The sequence below is a fragment of the Mangifera indica genome, chromosome 7, assembly GCF_011075055.1.
Source record: "Mangifera indica cultivar Alphonso chromosome 7, CATAS_Mindica_2.1, whole genome shotgun sequence".
Taxonomy (NCBI): domain Eukaryota; kingdom Viridiplantae; phylum Streptophyta; class Magnoliopsida; order Sapindales; family Anacardiaceae; genus Mangifera; species Mangifera indica.
In genome coordinates, this window is record NC_058143.1 from 17,814,035 (window position 1) to 17,834,101 (window position 20,067).

Sequence of the window (20,067 nt, forward strand, 5' to 3'; positions counted from 1 at the left end):
TCTTCATAATTTCGAGCACTCATTATAACTATTTTTATTTAATATCTTCTATAATGGATGCAAAATTCTTCCAGTAGTCTCAATTGTCATTATTATTTTTTTGCATTTGCCTTGTCTCGCATCCTTCTCATTGCTATATGTAGGTTGACATCAACAAAAACTTATTGCAAGAAGAAGTAAACTTAATAGTGGCATAAAAAATCTTATCATAATAAAAATTAAAAAAAAAAAGGGGTCGATATGCATTTTATAGAACAATAGAGGTGTGTTGGTAATTTATAAATGGACAGGGCAGTTTCAAAATTTCCTAAAAATTTCTTCCTTCATGCTTACGGGAAAAGGAAAAAATAAAATAAAAGAAAAGAAAGAAAACGCAAGGGTTTTCACAAAGCGCAACAAAGAAAGAAAGGATTATACAAAAACGCGCACATATTATAGAAATAGCGAGCGTATGTGTGCGTGCGAGAGTTATCTCTTAAACGCCAGATAAATTCTTTTCAAAAAACCGTTTTAAAAAAATATAACCGTTGATTAAATCGCGCGCGCCCCCATGGTGACTCAGCTTGAGGAGAGGGTAGCTCCCTCTTTAGACCATGCTGAGAGGGCAAAGTCTCTGATCTGTGCATTGAACTTCATATCTCGAGACCTCCCTTTACCTCCTGAGTTATTCGACACCGTTTCATCCATCTATTATGGCCACCAAGAGGGCGTTACTGAGGTTGTTGATGATGAGGTTCCTGGTGCCGATGGATCTGACCAGACGACCGTGGTGGACAAGTGTTTGGTAAGAGTTTGCAAAGTTACCCTTTTGAATTTTCGGTCTCTGGTGTTGGGAATTATCGTAAATTTAGGGTTTTTGTCGTGTTTTTAAGAGGCCTTTTTGGTGTTATGGTTTGTTGTGTTGTTGAAGGGAGCTATTGAGGTTAGGTTTTGATTGACTTGATGAGGTTTTCATGGAATTTGCCTATATTGTCGATACAGGGATCTGCTTTTGTTGTCTCATTTTGTGTTTCTGGAAGGAGATTTTGGGGCCAGGGCTTTGACAGTGTTGATTCGTTTTTGTAATATGTTGGTTTTGACGTGGATGTAGCATATTTTACTCTAAGGGTTCTTGGTGCATCAAATAGAGATGTAACTATAACATATTCTGTTATTCCTTTAAAGTGGATGCAGTGCCAGCCTTTGAAGAGTAATTTCATGGTGTTTTATTTTGAATCTGAATGTTGATTTAAATTCATGCTGCAGGATGGTCTTGAGATTCCTAATGGAGCAGATTTGATGGGTGACTTTGAGAATGCACTGTCAAAGCAATGGCCAAAGTGCATGTCAGGCACTGGATTGAATGAGTCAAGGGAAAATCGCTATAAAAGCCACATTCAGCACCGATTAAATGAACTTGAAGGTTATTATCATTTGGAATGAACTTCAATATCATTTATTTTTGAACATATGCTAGCCCTAGACAACTTATGTATGATGGAAAGTATTAACTTATGCTGTTTCTCGGTGCATCTAATCTTTGAGAATTGCACCAGTGAACATAAGCAGTTTTAAAGCTTGGTTTATTCAAAATTGCTTTAATTAAACTAATAAAGATCTACTTGTTTATAGAACTTGCTGTTCAAACCATTTAATTTTTTTTGTGGTAGTTATCTTTTCTCTTTTAAATGAATATCTAGGTTAGAAATCGAAGCTTTAAAGTTTGCATGATTTAAATAAACCCATTGTTATAACATTGAAACCCATTGTTATATTTTCTGGCATTCTTTCCTTTTTCTTGTGATGTAATTTGCAACTTACATTTTGAAAAACCCATTGGAATTATCAATTTGTCCTTCCCAACCAAATTTTCAGGCTGGGAACTTCCTCTGAAGCAGTGGCAGACTAAATTACTTCAATTTTTCACCATGAAAACTCATTGTCAAGTTCTTTCAAATTAACCATTATCAATTTTGAGTTAAAGTTTGATAACGATTGAGCACCACTAATATATCTACGCTTTAAATTCAGAATTACCTTCAAATAGAGGGGAGGAGCTGCAGACAAAGTGCTTACTAGAACTCTATGGATTAAAGGTACAGTTGATACATTTAAATTTGTGTCAAAAAGTTGTTTTTATTTTAATTTTTATATTTGGTCTTCTTCCCAGTTGATTACTTTTGAACTGAAGGAAGGAAAGCATTTGGTTGATATTATGGTGATTACTGTGATTGTTTTATGAAAAGTTTTGAAGATCTACCAACTTTGCTAAATTAACAAGTCAGTTATATACAAGTGAGCTGACTTGTCTTACATTGACAGTTTAATTGAACATGCCACTTAAGAAGTTCCTCAGTTGATGGTAACCATAGATTGTGTGTGTTTGTTTTCTTCTGTTATTGGGGGATAACACTGTTTCTTTTCTTCTGGCCAATGACCTTATTCCTTACAGCTAGCGGGGTTGCAAAACAAAGTTCGGTCAGATGTGAGTTCAGAATACTGGCTTCGCTTGAACTGTGCATTTCCTGAAAAGCAACTGTTTGATTGGGGCATGATGCGATTGCACCGTCCTCTGTATGGTGTTGGAGATGCTTTTGCCATGGAAGCTGATGATCAATTCAGGAAGAAGCGGGATGCTGAGGTAATATCAATTTATACCTTTCTATTCTGGGAAGCTCTTTTTCTTGTTTTTATGTGGTGTCTCTAAATAGTGTAGCACTTACACTTGGAATGAGTTGGTTCTCATAAGTTGATAGATCCAGCTAAGAAGGCCATTTATATTGATTTTTGTGGATTGTTCTAACTATGGTGTTTCTGAAATTAGAAGAAGGATGAAGTGCCCACAATATAGTTACCAGGTTTACCTTTTAGGATTTAGAGGCCTGTAGATGGTACAATGGGCATTGGTTAGTAAATTGAACTTCGATAAGTAATGAAAGAGGGATGCTATAGGAAAAATCAATAGATTTTGAGACCATATTCTATTTTTAATTGAACAATATATATTAGTGATTTTTTTTTTTTAAATCTTTTTGTATACCAGATCTACTAAAAAGTCCTTGCATTTTGCTGATTTGTATAAATTCTTTTGACACAGAGGTTATCGAGGTTGGAAGAGGAGGAAAGGAACCGAATTGAGACTAGGAAAAGAAAATTTTTTGCAGAAATACTTAATGCTGTCCGTGAATTCCAAGTGCAAATTCAAGCTTCTTTAAAACGCCGAAAGCAAAGGAATGATGGAATCCAGGTATGCTGTTTATCTCTTCATATTTTTCCATTTTACTGTTTCCGTATGCACAATAACATGAATAGGAGTTGGAGATGGGTGGTAGCATGGAAAATAGGTTTTAGAAATGCTGTCTGAAAATCATATTTACATATTAGGTTGTTTTGGTTGAAAGTATAAGAAGGACAAACAAAATGTAAAGGGGAACTAAAATAGAGATCTTAGGAGAAACTGATAAAACTATATAGACATTTTAACTGAAACTTTTTTGAGAAAGCCTGAAGTATTGAGATAAAGTCATAAATAAGAATTATTATGGACCTTCATTAAGATTCAAGATTTCATTATGAAATCCAACAACTTGCAACTGTAACTATTAGTTTTCTGAGTGCTTACCATGGTTTCACTTGGATACAAGTGGAAAAAGAAATATAAAACCTTTCTTTTCTTTTTTCTTTTTCCAGCCAGAATATTGAGTGTATTTGATGCTTAAATATAATCTAGGATTGGAGGAAGGGAAAAGGTGATAGCAAGGAAAAAAAAATGATAGGAAGGCCTCCATTCTCCCTTCTCTATCTGGTTAATAGGATAACAAGAAGTGGGAAAGGAACTAGTTATCACATTTTTTTGTTTAGTTTCGTTAAGTATAGAAGGAAGCAGAAGATAGGAGAAGCCATTATATGTTAATTTGTCAGTTAAACCTGCATATGTTGAAATATATAAGGTCATGTTTATAATTTTAAATGTAGGATAAGAATATAAATGTAAAATGGTTCTGGCCTTTTGAATTGGCTTTACTCTTTTAATCCCTCTACTGCCCACTTGCATAAAGATTGATTTTGGTGTGTTTGAAGATATGGGACATCCTGCTCCCTTCCCTCCCTCTCATTATTTCTTAACCAATCACAGATATAGTAATGTCTTTGTCTTTTTACTTCCTTCCTTCCTTATTGTTCACCTATTCCCTTTCAACTAAACAAATGTTAATTATGAGTGTTGTTACAATCACTAATAGTTGAAAACATTTCAACAAATCTAGTTCTTGAAATTGACTAGCTCAAATTTATCTTGTTTTGTCCATTTTGTGGAAAAAGTTGTTTGTGTTCACAGATAAATTTAGGGAAATTGTTATGTCCATCTGTTCTTATTTTTTCATATCCTTTTGTTATACTTATAGCACAAAGTAAGAGAAATAATTCCTGGTAGAAACCAATTTATGCTAGTCTGCACAGATTATTTTGTGTAATTCCAAAAGATATACATAGTTATTGTAGTTGGTTGAGTGATATGTTATCACTGGTTAATATTGTTATTTTGTATGGGAGGATCCCTTATATGTTTCATACTGTAACAGGCATGGCATGGAAGGCAAAGGCAACGTGCTACACGAGCTGAGAAATTGAGGTTCCAAGCTCTAAAGGCTGATGATCAAGAAGCATACATGAGATTAGTCAAAGAGAGTAAGAATGAGCGGTTAACCACACTTCTCGAAGAAACAAATAAGCTCCTTGGTAATTTGGGAGCTGCTGTTCAACGTCAGAAAGATGCTAAACATTTAGATGGCATTGAACCCTTGAAAGAATCAGAAGATGATTTGCTTGACTTGGATGCTTCAGAGAATGGAACTCCTCTGGATTCACCTTCTGAGGAAGATGACATTGTTGATTCTGATCATAATGATGATTCTGCTGATTTACTTGAAGGTCAGAGGCAGTATAACTCTGCAATTCACTCAATTGAAGAGAAGGTAAAGAAGAAGCCTTGTTGTCTGTCACATGGTATTTCTACTCTGTTAGGTTTTCTGTGCAGGAATTTTTGCAGTTGACCTATGTTGTTTTATATTCTTATTATTTTTGTTTTGCTCTATAATTGGAATATTGAATTTGACATTTAGACAGCCAAATTGTAACGGAATGAGCGTTTAGCCATGACCTGAAATAATATGATTTTCTTAATGTGGCCTTGTTGTATCTTTGTAGAGACTACTTTGTCATATGGTGATCATGTAATACAAGGGACAGATTTCTCTTTTTTCTGTGGAGGACTTAAACCTTTTTTTTCTGAAAATTGCCTCTCTACATTTTCTTCAAGCTGATATGTTGTTTTACCGGTCCAAAGATTCCATGTTATCAAACTTGTAACATCTCCTTAATTGTTTTAATGGTTGTATAGGAGTTCTTTCATTTGAATAGTGGACATGATTTTTGAGCTAATCTTAGCATACAGGGCCAGAAAATCTTGGCTGCTTGCTTTAAAATTGCTCAACCAATTTGGCATGCAATGGCCTACCTGTCAAATATCTGCAAATGCTTCAGTAAAACATCTTGGAAGTTAAGCATATGCTGCTATGTTATGATTACTAGTTACTTAATCAGTCTTCTTATACTTTTGTTTAAATTTTTGATGGTGTAAATCATAATGCGAGTTCCCACAAAATTTTCCATTTTTCTTTATGTTTTCTGTCATTCACTCTTCTGAAATTAGAGAACCTAAATGAATTTATTTTTACCACAGGTAACTGAGCAACCGTCCTTACTTCAAGGTGGAGAATTGAGGTCATACCAGATAGAAGGGCTCCAATGGATGCTGTCATTGTTCAATAACAACCTAAATGGAATTTTAGCTGATGAGATGGGACTGGGAAAGACCATTCAAACAATATCGTTGGTTGCATATCTCATGGAGAACAAGGGTGTTATGGGGCCCCACCTTATAGTGGCTCCAAAGGCTGTGCTTCCCAATTGGATCAATGAATTTTCAACGTGGGTTCCCAGGTAAGCACAGAGCATTCTTGAAGACCTATCTTTCTATCCGTGTGCATGCATGTCTGTGTGTGTATGTGCATTGTGCATGGAACTTTATTTTGTATTGTTTATGCATTTTCATATCTTTCCAGTGTTGCAGCTGTTGTTTGTGATGGACCACACATAACTTTATCTTGAATTGTTTATTCATTTACTTTCCAATCCAGTATTGCAGCAGTTGTTTATGATGGACGACCAGATGAGCGAAAGGCACTAAGGGAGGAGTTCTTTTCAGAGAAAGGACGATTTAATGTGTTGATCACACATTATGATCTCATAATGAGAGATAGACAATATTTGAAGAAAATTTACTGGAATTATATGATTGTCGATGAAGGGCATCGTCTAAAGAATCATGAGTGTGCTCTTGCAAAGACTATTGCTGGGTATGATGTTCGTGGCAGAATTTATTATTATTCTTCCTTTTTTTTGGGCTGAATCTGTTGCAATGTTTCAATTAAACGTGGACACATCCCACTTTTGCTTATTGTTGCCTGTTAATAACCGTATTATATTTCAGTAAAACCTTATCAGTTCTGAATTGCTTCTTTGTTCTTTCACGTGATCTCTCTGGTCATGTTGTATATTGCCTTTCTATAGCTGTGATGAACTTTGTCCCTAGATTGTGCATATCTATTTTATTGGCTTTGCAGTATCATTTTGGGCATTATTTATAACAGAACAATAAAGACAAGACTATTCTGATCTATTGCAACTTATGCAGGTATCAGATTCAACGTAGACTTTTATTAACTGGGACACCAATCCAGAATAGTTTGCAGGAACTATGGTCCCTTCTCAATTTTCTCCTCCCAACCATTTTCAATTCTGTCGAGAACTTTGAAGAGTGGTTCAATGCTCCATTCAAAGATCGGGGTCAGGTTGCTCTTACGGATGAAGAGCAATTGTTGATTATTCGTCGTTTGCATCATGTAGGTGTTGCTCCTAGGTTTCATGTCTTTCTCTTGTTTCTCTCTCTCTCATTTGGACTTCTTTATTTAGTGGATTTACTTGGTTGTCAGGTTATAAGGCCATTCATTTTGAGGAGGAAAAAAGATGAGGTAGAGAAGTACCTTCCTGGGAAATCCCAGGTCATACTTAAATGCGATTTGTCAGCGTGGCAAAAAGTATATTACCACCAAGTTACAGAGTTGGGCAGAGTTGGGCTAGATAATGGTTTGTAGCTTCTTCCTCTATATTCCATCTGTCAGCATCCATTTCTAGTTATCTGTTAAGCTGGTACTCTTCCTCCCCACACCCCCCCACCCATCCATCCCACCAGGAACAACCTCTTTTCTTAGTTCCTCCATATGTTGTGCAAAATTGCTTGGTTTGATTGACATATCCAATTGAAATTTTAGTAGCTTTCTAACAGGAATTGCTTCTACTCTTATGATCTCAAATTGTCAAATGCATCATTAAGACCTAAAATATGCCAACCAAACTGTGATTCAGGCAATTCTTTTTTCGGTAGCTATCAAGTTTTTCTTATGTCTATTATCATTCATCTGCAACTTTCCTTTACTAATACTGCATGATGGTTTTATTTTTACTTTTTGTTGCACCCTTTCTTTTTTTCCTTTTTTTTTTTTTCTATTGGAATAAATTTTCTCCTTATTTACTGAGACTACAAAAATTTTCAGGTTCTGGGAAATCAAAGAGTCTGCAGAACTTGTCTATGCAGCTCAGAAAGTGTTGTAACCACCCATACCTATTTGTTGGAGAATACAATATGTGGCGCAAAGAGGAGATCATCAGAGCATCTGGCAAATTTGAGCTACTTGACCGTTTACTCCCGAAACTCCATAGATTTGGGCATAGAGTCCTACTTTTCTCACAGATGACTCGTCTCATGGACGTTCTCGAAATATATTTGAAAATAAACGATTTTAAGTTTCTTAGACTTGATGGCTCAACAAAAACAGAGGAAAGAGGGACATTGCTCAAGCAATTTAATGCTCCAGACTCTCCTTATTTTATGTTTCTCTTGAGTACTCGTGCTGGAGGACTTGGTTTGAACTTGCAAACAGCAGATACTGTAATAATCTTTGACAGTGATTGGAATCCACAAATGGACCAACAGGCAGAGGATCGGGCCCATCGAATTGGACAGAAGAAAGAAGTCAGGGTATTTGTGTTGGTTAGTGTTGGATCGATTGAAGAGGTAATCTTGGAACGTGCTAAGCAGAAGATGGGCATTGATGCCAAGGTTATCCAGGCTGGACTTTTCAATACAACTTCCACTGGTATGCTGTACTTGAACTTATTGCAGTGACTTGGAAATACTCATTACCTTTTTTTTTCACCCAAATTGAAAGAATGAGATAGTATGTTCTCTCAACTTTGCTCCAAGCTACTGCACTTATATCTCTCCTATTTCATAAAAACTTGAATGTGCTGCCACCCCTATAAAATGCTGCCTGTACCGCTTTAAAAAATGTCATCAAATTATTATCGGACTTTATATTGGTTTTAGTAATTTAAAGTCCATTTCATACATATGCTATGTTTCTGTTTTCCTCTACTAGCACATGCTGACAAACTCCTGAAATGATGTCTGTCTCTTGCTTGCCAGACTCTATGGCTCATCTCTTTGTTTGGATTAACTGAACACCAGTATAAATTAATTCTATATGTCATCTGCTGACCAACCATTTGCGGCTATTTTTATATATTTAGTTGACAGAAATTCTTGAAATGATCACTTTTTCGTCCTCACCTCTCCTTGTGGTTCTCCTCTTTGTTTGGATTGACAAAATGTCAGAATAAATTAATGTGATATTTCTGTGTTTCTGCAGCTCAGGATAGAAAAGAGATGTTAAAGGAGATAATGCGTAAAGGTACGAGCTCCCTTGGAACAGATGTACCAAGTGAGAGAGAAATTAACCATCTTGTAGCACGCTCAGATGAGGAATTTTGGCTGTTTGAGAAGATGGATGAGGAGAGAAGGCAAAAAGAGAATTACCGATCTCGTCTCATGGAAGAGCATGAAGTTCCCGAGTGGGCATATTCTGCACCTGATAATAAGGAAGGTCGGAACAAAGGTTTTGAACATGATAGCAGCAACATTACGGGGAAACGGAAAAGAAAGGAAGTGGTTTACGCTGATACATTAAGTGATTTACAATGGATGAAAGCTGTGGAAAATGGACAGGACATATCAAAGCTTTCAACTAAAAAGAGAAGGGACTATCTTCCATTGGAGGACAACGAAGCAGCTAGTAATAGTACAGGAGCAGAGAAAAAGGTATTACAAGTGAAGAATGAGAGTCTGCCTATTGCCAGTGAGGGAACAAGTGAGGATACCTATGGTTCGGCCCCGAAGAAACTGAAGTTTGAGAGGGGAAATTCGGAAAAAGCTGAATTTCAGAGTGTTGAAAAGCCTGAAAATCAAGGTGTTCAAGGAAGTAGTTTGAATGGCCATTTATTTTCATGGACTACCTACAGGAAGAAGAGATCAAGTTATGTCTTTCACAGCTCATCATCTGATTCTAGAGGGCAGAATTCAAGTGGAAGAGGAAATATGTGGAATTAATATAAAATGACTCAGCGAAAATGACAGGATGAACCTGAACTGTCCATGCTCAATCCAGCTTTGTCTTAAAGTTGCTGGAATTTCAAACAGCATGAGCAGTTTGTTTAGAGCAGAAGTTAGGGCTCTCAAGCCACAAAGATAAAATGATTTTTTAACTGGTGTGGTCATGCGATGGCTTATTCTCCAGTTCCCAGTTACTCTTCAGCATTTCTAAAATGTTTTCCGCCATATAAGCTACATGTAAAACTGCCACGTTAATGAATGAACCTCCAGATCTCACTATTAATGCTTTTGCTATTAATAGATGTTTGTACGTATAATTTTATTTTTTTAATAATACTTAATACTTATTTATGAGACTTATAAAAGCTCATCAGTTGTTATGCAGCGTTTCAAGTTCTTACAAATGCCTATAGCTTAGTGATCTATGGGATCCAGTCCTACTTTCAAATTCCCTAAGATTCTCCCTGGACGTTGAATATTTGTAGGTTTTCCCTATGTAAATGCCCAAGCTTGGATAGGATTCTCAAATAGAATTTTAGTCGGACAAAAGATTGATTTCCACATTATGTCCAAGCGATAATCATTTTAGCCACAGAACATAATATTTCAGCGCACCTCAAGCACTGGATATTTCTACATTGCATCATTAGCAATATCAGAGTGAATCTGTTTAGAAATGCTAATACGTTGAATGACTGAAAATCTAGAGGTTCCTGAAGAAAAATCTGCCGAAGACTCCCGTATTACTTTGCTACTGCTACAGAGTACAGACTACATACTCTAGCCTCCACCAAACTAACAGCCACTACCCTGCTCAGCCAATGCATGGGGAATTAACAGAAAAGTTAATTCAAAATGCTGTCAATGTTCTACCACTATTGTTGAGGTCCCAAAAGTTACAAGTGCAGCAATTCTACATTACAACACCTAAAATAGGAGAATCTTTAATCATCTTGATCGCCAACTTCAAGCTTCTTCAGCTTTGATTCCAACTCATCCTCGTTACCTTCACCCTCTCCAGATTCTTCGCCACCATCACCTCCTTCAGGGTCATTCTCATCCAAGGGTCCAAGCAAACCAGGTGATTTCTTGAATATTTCTGTCACTTCATCAATGCCTTCTTCAGAGATGATATTTGAATTAATGTTTAGAAGCTTAAATTCTGGTTTTTTAATGACCACCTGTGCCAAGAGGCAAGCTCCAGCCCGTCTTATATAGTTGGCACTCACATCAACTTCCTTCAGCTGGCCATGCCCCTCTTCTAAGGCCTTGCTAATGTGGACAGCACCTTCATCTTTAAGTTCATTTTCAGCCAAACTTAACTTGACAAGATGCTGCTTCACTGCTATACAAGCAGATATAAAAGGAGCAGCTTCAGCAGTAACATCATTCCCAGCCAGCTCCAGGACTTCAAGCATCGGAGCAGATTCCTTGAGGGCATTGACTATAGCAATTGTACCCTCATCTTCCAAGTTCAGATAGCTCAGATAAACCTCAGTGAGATTCGCATGCCTAGATAGAGCTTTACTTAGAGCAACTCCAGCATCCACTCCAAACATGTTATCACGCAGGTCAAGTTTCTTCAATTGGGTACAACTCTCAAGTGCTTCTGACAGTGCAATTCCGCCTTCGGAGCCTATCCTAGTTGAGGAACAGCGAAAATCCTCTAACAAGGGAGAATGCTTAACGACCTCAGAGATAGCAAGGGCCCCTTCATCACCTGTCATGTTGTTATGAAACTGAAGGACCTTAAGCTTCTCTGTGGAGGGAATCAATTCACAAACTGCACGTGCAGCTTCTTCAGAGATACCATCATTCATTAAGTAGATCTCCTCCAGGGAACTTTGTGATTTCAGTAGGGCTCCAAAAGCCCTGACACCCTTCTCACCCAAGGCATTATTCGAAAGGTTTAGAGACTTCAAAATGCTACCTTCCAGGGAAGCTGCGAATATACTCATAACTTGAAGAGCTTCTGCTTCTGGTCTTCCTGCAATAAAATCTGAGAGGTCAACTTCCTTCAACTGACCCTTGAGGGAAAACAAAATGGGCTCAGCAACTTTGGCTGCTCCTAAACCAAAGCTTCTATTGCTAAAGCAGATCTTAGTATAAGAATTTCCAGGCTCCTTTAATGGACTTAAGATCTCCTCAGACTCCTCTGCCTCAATAAAGGCTCGCTTTCCTTTAGATATGTCAAACAAGGTTTCATGAGCTGCGCTGACTTTCTCAGATGCCAGCTCCTGCTTGTCATCCCTGGTTTCCTCTGATGCTAAAACACCTCTTTCCTCCCTAGTTGCAGCGCCTCTCTTAAGAACTTCCAGCAAGAGCTTACTGCATTCCTTTGCATAAAGCTGGACTGCAGAACTTCCATCACCATCAGGCTCTTTCTCATAGTGCTGATTTGAAGTAGTGAAAGCTGTATCCTCAATCTTTTTTGCATTTTCTTCAGCCTCCCCTCGGGTCAAAACACCATATCTCTGGGTGAAAATGGATTTCGATGTGAGATTGTTCATCATACGTTCCACAAGCATTTGGCGTGTCTTTTGGCTTGGAGGCCATAGTTTGATCGAGAAAGGACGGCGTTGTGAATTCTCTGTTGAGGCATCCATTGCAGAACAACCTACAGAAAGTGCCAGAAAAATCTTAACAGCCTCAACAAATAAATGCTGAAATGAAATTACAATGTCAAACTAGCAAGCAAAATTATAGTAAGCAATAAGGAAACATGGAATCTTCCTTGAGGACATTGTCAATTTAAACCATGAGGGTATCTCAAGTTGTGTGAAAGACCTGTTTATCACTGACTGGAGAACCAACCTAATTCATGCAAATAATGAGATAAGCATTTAATTGTTAGCGTACACAACAACTTAAAATCTTGAAAAAACCGAAAGAGATACACCTAGACAGAAACAAAAGTGAAAGTAAATAACAAATTGTGCCCTTCCAATTATTTTGTTCTTCGTAAAGAACTTCCCGTCTCCACACACTTTCATTCAGTTTTCTTTTTATATCACTCAAATCTTCCCACCTCTCAAACTAAGACGTTCATACAACATATCGCTAAAATAAATTTCTTTTTACCTAATGGGCTGACGTAAAACAAATCTTTAATAACAATTATTGACGCGCAAATGCAGTACAAATACAACAGAGTAACATAAAATCTAAAATGTTTCTGAAAAGAAGGCATATTAGGAAATGAGAAAATAAATAGCCAAGAGAAAAACTAAAATCACGAAAAGATTCAAACTTTCACCTATGAATAAACAGATCTGAAGCAAAATGAATCATTTAGCATACTCAAAAGTGTTATTGCGTTTAAACAAGTTCAAAAACATTGCAAATGTAAAATGAAAAAAAGAAAAGAGCATACCTTGTTTTTACTCTCTATTTGACCCTCAAAATCTGAATCTCTTCTACGTTCTGTTGATTCAGAGGGAATGTAGAAAGAAAAATATATGGAGGGAAGGGAAAAGGGCACTGAACTGAGGGAGTGCTGAGAGCAAAATGTTTGGTTTTCGAATTTACCGATTTTGTCATTAAACCGACGCTAGGCTGTTTGGAAAGGCTAGTAATTATGTTCCAGTTTGGCATTCTGTTTGCCACGTTGGGAGTTTATCTACTCTTCCATGGCCCAATCACTATGTCCCACCCAAACTTTGATGAACTGAATTGTCTACTGTGAGGTTTTAAAAGTCCATTTTTCTACCTGTCATCCAATTCCATTAGTTAAACTTAAGCATTTAAGGGCAGGAAAGTAATTTAACAAGCACTTAAAAAATATAGATTAATAAATTATTTCAAATATAAATAATAATACCTACTTTATTCTTTCTTTCTCTCTCTCTTCCTTGATTTTTAACTCGATCTTCCCTCTTCCTAAGAGAGCTACTCTCTTACTACAAGGAAGGGGAGTTCAAATTTGGAATACGATGATTCTGCCATCCTCGTCCAAAATCCAGCAGCCAATAAAGGAGTGTTGGGAGGCGGCCCATCCATCCGAATTTCAAAATGCAATATCATTATAGAAAAGACTTAACACACACATGCATGCAGACAAAAAAGTCATGGGCACTAATTCCATCATTTGATTGAACATTTGATTTCAAGTTCGTGAACATAACCGATAAAATTGGCAATCACTTCCCCTTTCACTGCAATAATTTTTCTTTTTAATATGGACCAACCAGTGCAGAGATTTGGTGGCATTTGTCGTACATATTTGCATGGTTATGGGTGATGGACCACCTTTCTCAATAATACATCTGCAAAGCTGTCTTTTACTCGCTCTAGAAGACAAATCTCTCAGTGCAAGCTCGCATTGCTACTGTCACCCAAACTCCAGGACCAGTGCGAGCAACTCAGGAGATTTCTTAAATATTTCTTTCTCTCATCAATGTCTCTTCATCAGATATGATATATATTATAGTTAATGTTCAGCAGCTTAAATCCAGGTTCTTTAATTACCATCTGTGCCAAGAGTCAAGCTCCATCCCTTTCTTATTAAGTTGAAGCTCATATCAACTTCCTTTCAGTTGGTCATGCCCCTCTTCCAAGGCCTGACCAATGCAGACAGCAACTTCATCCAAAAGTGCACTTTCAGCCAAGTTTAACTTGGTTAGTTGATGCTTCACTACTATACAAACAAACATTGCGAAAGCATAGGCTATAGCAATTGTACCCCCAACTTCCAAGGTCAGATGGCTCATATAAACCTCGATAAGACATGCATGGCTGGAAAGAATATTATTTTAGTATAAGTTTCATAATGTATAGAGAACATATCCAACATATTTTATTATTTAAAATAAACTAATATAAAATATAATAAATAGATTATAAATAGGTTGAAATCTTAATCTAAACCCTTGCTTCTATTTTGCATCATTATTGAGTACAGTGCTCATGTTACATATTAAGATCAACTATGTGATTTTAGGCTACCACAAATTCAAGTACATTTCTGAACAAATCTTCTTTTTTTTTTTACTAATTTGATATATTTTCTTGATTTTGGTAACTTTAGTTGTATTTCACCATTACCAAACATGTTATAGACAGGTCAAGCTTCTTCAAGCGGGTACAGTGCTCATGTCCTTCTGACAATGCAATTCCTCCTCCTGGGTCCTGACCCCATCCAAAAAGAGGAGCACCGAAAATCCTCTGACAAGGGAGAATGGTAGCTGAAGGACCTTAAGCTTCTCTGTGCAGAGAATCGATTTACAAACTGCACGTGAAACTTTTTCAGATATATCATCATTCATTAAATATAGCCCCTCTTGGGAACTCTCGGATTTCGAGAGGACCCCCAAAGCCCTGACTCCCTTCTCACCCAAGACATTATTGATAGGTTCAGAGACTTCAAATTGTTACCTTCCATGGCAACTAAGAATATATATGTACTACTTCAAGAACCTCTGCTTCTGGTCTTCCTGCAATAAAATCTGTGAGGTCAACTGACATCAACTAACCCTTGAGGAAAACCAAGATGGGCTGAGGAACTTTGGCTGCTCCTAAACCAAACTTTCTATTGCTAAAGCATATCCTTTTATAAGAATTTCCAGGGTCCTTCGACGGCTTTAAGATCTCCTCTGACTCAATAAAGGATCATTGTCCTTTAATATGTTGATGCAATTGACATACACAATTTAGAGTGATACCTAAGTTAGGATACAGTAACATTGATTACAATCTAAGAAGACTTGAGTTGCTACAATGTGTGAGAAGATAAGTAGAGATAAGAGAGTAAATGAGATATGAATTTTTACATGGTTCAACCTGATGATTAGAATGCCTACATTCACAGTATTGTAACTAATAAGAAAGTATTACAAAAATATTATAACGTAATATGTAAAGCTCACACTATACTTGCATTGAAAACTTGAAGAAAATACACAAGACATTTAAACCTTGTAGTATGAAAAGCTTACACTAAACTTGTTGCAAATACATAAGACCCTGAAACCTTACAAATTGGCTTTGACTTCCTAGAAATTTAAGCTCACACTAAGCTTCCAATTGGAAAAGAAAGATTATAATCTGAAACCAAACATTTGTAAACTCTGATATAATCAACTTTGTATGATCATAGGCACCTTAAGACTGACTCAAAAACATCTATAAAATAGAGCACTTCCGGAATCAAGAAAAAGGATAAAACTCTTGTGCACCTACTCAAATTTAGCCAGAAATAAAGTGAACTCGTACCTCAACAATGATATCCACAACCAAACAACCACGACTCAGCCGGTAAGACAGACTTTAACCAAGATAAAAGGCTGAAATAAGTACAGCCAGGATTTCAACCCCTTGTACTGTGTTGATATACACATACCACAAGCCAGTACCCAAACTATACTCTGGCATTTGCAACGAAATCAAATGAGCTACAAGGAGAAATTATTTCATGAACTCAAAATCCATTACCTCCATTCAGGTGTACCTAAGGTAACCACAAAATTCTAGACAACTATAATCGAGCAAAATACCTCAAATCCTTCCACTTAGCCAAAATTGAGTTATACTACCACAAAGACCAAATGGCAAAGTGTCAAACCGTTACTAACAAGCCACTAAATCTTGCCACCTTGCATTTGAACATTGGAGTCATTTAAGAACAAAATTTGCTTTTAAAAACATGAAAAATAATTCCCAAATACAAACTAGTGCATAGTTATAATAGTATTGTTAATTCCAACACTAAGCAGGCAACAATAATGATCAAAACTAACTTCTTAACTAAAAATCGAACATGAAATCCATAAGAAAACCTCAAAAGCATGAAACATACTTGAAAGAACCTTAAGAAAAATAAACGTTAAAATCTCAATAAGCTTAGACATGCTAATTCTTTAAAGTAAAACAAAAAAGAAGCAACATAAACCTCTCGTTCTTGTGTATCCTCTTCAACGGTAAGATTTCTGGAACCTAGCTCTGGCACCACGTCCTCCAAACTTCTTAGGTTCACAGCGCCTCGGATCAGCAACAAGCAAAGTCCTATCGTACCTAACTAGAATGTCCTTAATCTCCTTCTTGCTCTGCTCGTCTACGAACTTCTGATAAAACGCGACCAGTGCCTTTGCGATGCTCTGTCGGATGGCGTAGATCTGAGATGTGTGCCCTCCGCCTTTCACTCGGATACGCATGTCAACTCCAGCGAAGCGGTGTCGTCCAAGTAAGAGGATCGGTTCGTAAGCCTTGAAACGAAGGATCTCCGGCTCCACCAACTCGATAGGGCAGCCGTTAATCTTGATCAAGCCGCGCCCGCGCTTGCAGTAGGTCACGGCGACGGCCGTCTTCTTGCGGCCGAAACATTGTACAGATTCGACTTGGGTAGGAGCTGACGCAGCCATGTTTGGTGGAGTGCCAGTGTGCTCTGGTGGTGGCATGAAACCCTAAAAGTAGGGGTTTTAAGTAGACGACCAGAGCATGATATAGGACGGGTGAAAATGGGTTTTCAGATGGACGGCTGTGATTGATTTCTGTACGTTTAGGTATTATCATTGTTGTTGCTGTTGGAGCGATGACGTTTGGGGTGTTCAAACCGCAGGATGGAACAGAATCTTCTAAAATTTATCACTAAATTTATTTAGTTTTAAAATAGGCCAAACGACTATTTCCCACAAAAGGTTTGATATTTTCTCAAAAGTCCTCCCTTTAATTATGGAAATATCAAATACCCACTCATGACCGGTTAGATTTAACCAAACCCTAACGCCTGAAAATTTTATCTCCTTTTGCCCCCCTAAACTTTAAAAACTAAAATTTTCCCCCGCCTAAGTTTTAAAAAATGGCAATTTCACCCTAGGGTTTGGTTTTGAAATCTCCGGCAACCTCTCCGGCTCCGTTTCCGACGGTCGCTCCCTCCCGAAGCAACCTCTCCTTCCGACGATCTCTTTCCTCCCATTTGGAGGTCCGATCGACGCCTGGAGACGTCGTGGGAGACGAAGAACTTCGTCTTCCCAGAAGAAGACCTCTGGGAAGACGAAGAACTTGTCTTCCTGACGAAGTTCTTCGTCTCCCAAGGCGTCTTCGGACGCCGATCGGACCTCCAAATGGGAGGAAAGAGATCGCCGGAAGGAGAGGTTGCTTCGGGAGGGAGCGATCGTCGGCAACGGAGCCGGAGAGGTCGCCGGAGATTTCAAAACCAAATCCTAGGGTGAAACTGCCATTTTTTAAAACTTAGGCGGGGGAAAATTTCAGTTTTTAAAGTTTAGGGGGGTAAAATTAGATTCTATTTTAGTTTATTTTTAATATTATAGCAAAAATGATGATTTTACCCCTACCACCGTTAGGGTTTGGTTAAATCTAACCGGTCATGAGTGAGTGTTTGGTGTTTCCATAGTTAAAGGGGAGACTTTTGACAAAACGCTAAACCTTCGGTGGGAAATAGTCGTTTGGCCTTTAAAATAATATGGTTTAAATTGATAAATTAAAAAAATAATTTTTAATATAAATTACAATTTGAGTCATTTTTAAATTAAATCAAATTTAATTTTTTAAAAAGATATAACTATGTTTAAGATAATTTTTTAATAAATAATTAAATATATAATTTTTTTCATTTTTTATATATTATACATTTATTTTACATATTTATATTATATTTTTAAAAATTATATTTTAATTAATTTTATTAAACAATATATATTTAAAAATAGATGGTTTTAGTAAATATAAATTGTAATTTAAACTCTATCAAAATATTTTTTAATGTTTAATTTAAAATACAAAATAGTTTAATTAGAGTTGAAAAAGTTTTTAACTTTTCTTTTAGTTTGATTTGAAAATTTTTCAAACTTTTTCTTTAATTTGACATAAAAAAAACTCTCAAACCATATTATACTAAGAAACAGTGTATTTTGTGAAGATGGGTATAGAATTATTTCTGATTTGAGTGGCTTTAACAACCTTAAAGCTATGATATAAGCTGAGGCTCTCACGAGAAGAAACAAGATGGAGAAGAAAAGCTTGAGTCTTGCAATCAAGAGGATTCCACTGTATGTGGATCTGGTTTTGTCTTTTTTTTTTTTTTTAACTGTATTATTTTCTGTTTGTTTCTTGGGCAGGTGTGAGCTAAAGCATATAAATGTTTGATGCCTTCTGTTTGAACCATAGTTACTTTTATTGCCTGTTTGGTTCTTGGAAAATACTGAGCTAGAGAAAGAAAATGCTTTATGCAAATTATGCTGATATTTGGTACTTCATTTTAATGGCTTAATCGACTGATGAGCTTTGTTCGAGCTACATATTGTGTTTTTAGGCTAATGCGGCAAAGGAGAAAGATGAGCCAGGCAAAGTGGAAGCTGTGGAAATACTTGAAGCATCGTAAGTCAAAACCAGGATCAGTTCAGATGTTAGAAATTATTGAACCCCAAAATTTTAAGTTAAGTTGGACTTTCATCATATGTTTTCTAAGTGTAACTTCTATTGCCAACCATAATTTTTCAGCTGGGTTTCAAACATTATGCAGGGGTGCTTGATATTACCAATTAACTCAGAGTTATGTGTATTTTGATGGAAGCTCTGTGTAATTTTTCGGTAGAGGTTGTGGATTTAATCGGCCTTGAGCCCCAAAGATATGGATGTGAAAGAATAGCTCCTGAAATCTTGACATCATTTTGCAAACTCTCAACACCAACCTGCATTACTATGTTATGCCCTATATTGCCGCCGGCGCTGTCACCAACAGTCAAGACTCAATCAAAATCGCCATGTTTCAATAACCACGGCTTTTTGTTAGTATCCTCAGCGATTTTATGGGATGTGACCCATTGAAGAGCTGCCCAGCAAACTTGACACGCGGCAGGAAGAGGGTGTTCTGGGGCTAGCCTGTATTCTATTGCGACTGCAACCACTTGAGATTGAGAGACCAGAGTGTTGAGGTATCTGTGTTGAAGGAATGAAAAGGCGGAATCGATGCAAAAGCCACCGCCATGGAAGTAGGCCAAGATGGGCAATTTTTGCTGGGTTTGGGTGAGCTTCGGATGGTAAAGGCGAGCTGATTTGGCAGTATTATGGGAAATGGTTATGTCCTTTGATGAGACTCCGGTTTCGGGATCTTGGTCAAGTGATAGACGCTCTATGGAGCCATCTTTGTAGACTCTGACCAGTGGAAGAAGCTCCTTGGCAACTTCTCTGAATGTGGAAGTCTTGGAAATTACTTGAAGAGTTGATGTGCATGTGTGTAGTAACGAAGGAAATAAGCAGAAGAAATCGCAGTGAGAATTGACTAGAGCTACGCAAGCAGCCTTATTTGAAATTTTATTCAACAAAAAATACCTTAACATATATAAAAACGTATATTAAATTACTATATTAACCCTTTTAAATCTTGTCACTCAAAACGACGATGAAGATGAAATTTCAACTCGGAAAATTGACAGTTTCATCTTTAACAGGTATGTCACCAGTTGCAAACAAGCCTTCTCACCACTCCGTCTGGCTCCTTGTAATTCCTCTCGTAGTCTTACGTAATTTACATAATAATTTTTTTGATTTCAGGTCTTTATGAATAA

General features: G+C 37.1%; 3 protein-coding genes and 2 pseudogenes across 4 annotated transcripts; 1 reads left to right on the forward strand and 4 right to left on the reverse strand.

Moving 5' to 3' along the window:
* The first annotated feature begins 380 nt into the window (after positions 1–380).
* LOC123221365 (probable ATP-dependent DNA helicase CHR12) lies at positions 381–9,903 on the forward strand. The gene is made up of 12 exons (XM_044644215.1): positions 381–784; positions 1,246–1,402; positions 2,011–2,075; positions 2,432–2,620; positions 3,077–3,226; positions 4,560–4,952; positions 5,720–5,979; positions 6,177–6,395; positions 6,734–6,941; positions 7,032–7,185; positions 7,653–8,255; positions 8,808–9,903. Exons 1-12 carry the CDS (start codon positions 551–553, stop codon positions 9,542–9,544), a joined length of 3,369 nt encoding a protein of 1,122 aa, XP_044500150.1. The 5' UTR covers positions 381–550; the 3' UTR covers positions 9,545–9,903.
* Positions 9,904–10,062: 159 nt separating this feature from the next.
* On the reverse strand, positions 10,063–14,223 carry LOC123221366 (RAN GTPase-activating protein 2-like). Of its 2 annotated transcripts, XM_044644218.1 has the most exons (4): positions 13,372–14,223; positions 12,921–13,256; positions 12,335–12,361; positions 10,063–12,164 (listed from the first exon to the last, which is right to left on the reverse strand). In XM_044644218.1, exon 4 carries the CDS (start codon positions 12,151–12,153, stop codon positions 10,492–10,494), a length of 1,662 nt encoding a protein of 553 aa, XP_044500153.1. In that variant the 5' UTR covers positions 12,154–12,164; positions 12,335–12,361; positions 12,921–13,256; positions 13,372–14,223; the 3' UTR covers positions 10,063–10,491. The 2 variants fall into 2 exon arrangements, with proteins under 2 accessions (XP_044500153.1, XP_044500151.1); XM_044644216.1 differs by lacking the exon at positions 12,335–12,361.
* A 106-nt stretch (positions 14,224–14,329) lies between these two features.
* On the reverse strand, positions 14,330–15,154 carry LOC123221540 (annotated as a pseudogene).
* Positions 15,155–16,267: 1,113 nt separating this feature from the next.
* Positions 16,268–16,977, reverse strand: LOC123221367 (40S ribosomal protein S16-like). The gene has a single exon (XM_044644219.1). The coding sequence runs from the start codon at positions 16,936–16,938 to the stop codon at positions 16,456–16,458; it is 483 nt and encodes a 160-aa protein (XP_044500154.1). The 5' UTR covers positions 16,939–16,977; the 3' UTR covers positions 16,268–16,455.
* A 1,951-nt stretch (positions 16,978–18,928) lies between these two features.
* LOC123221541 lies at positions 18,929–19,941 on the reverse strand (annotated as a pseudogene).
* Positions 19,942–20,067: the final 126 nt, after the last annotated feature.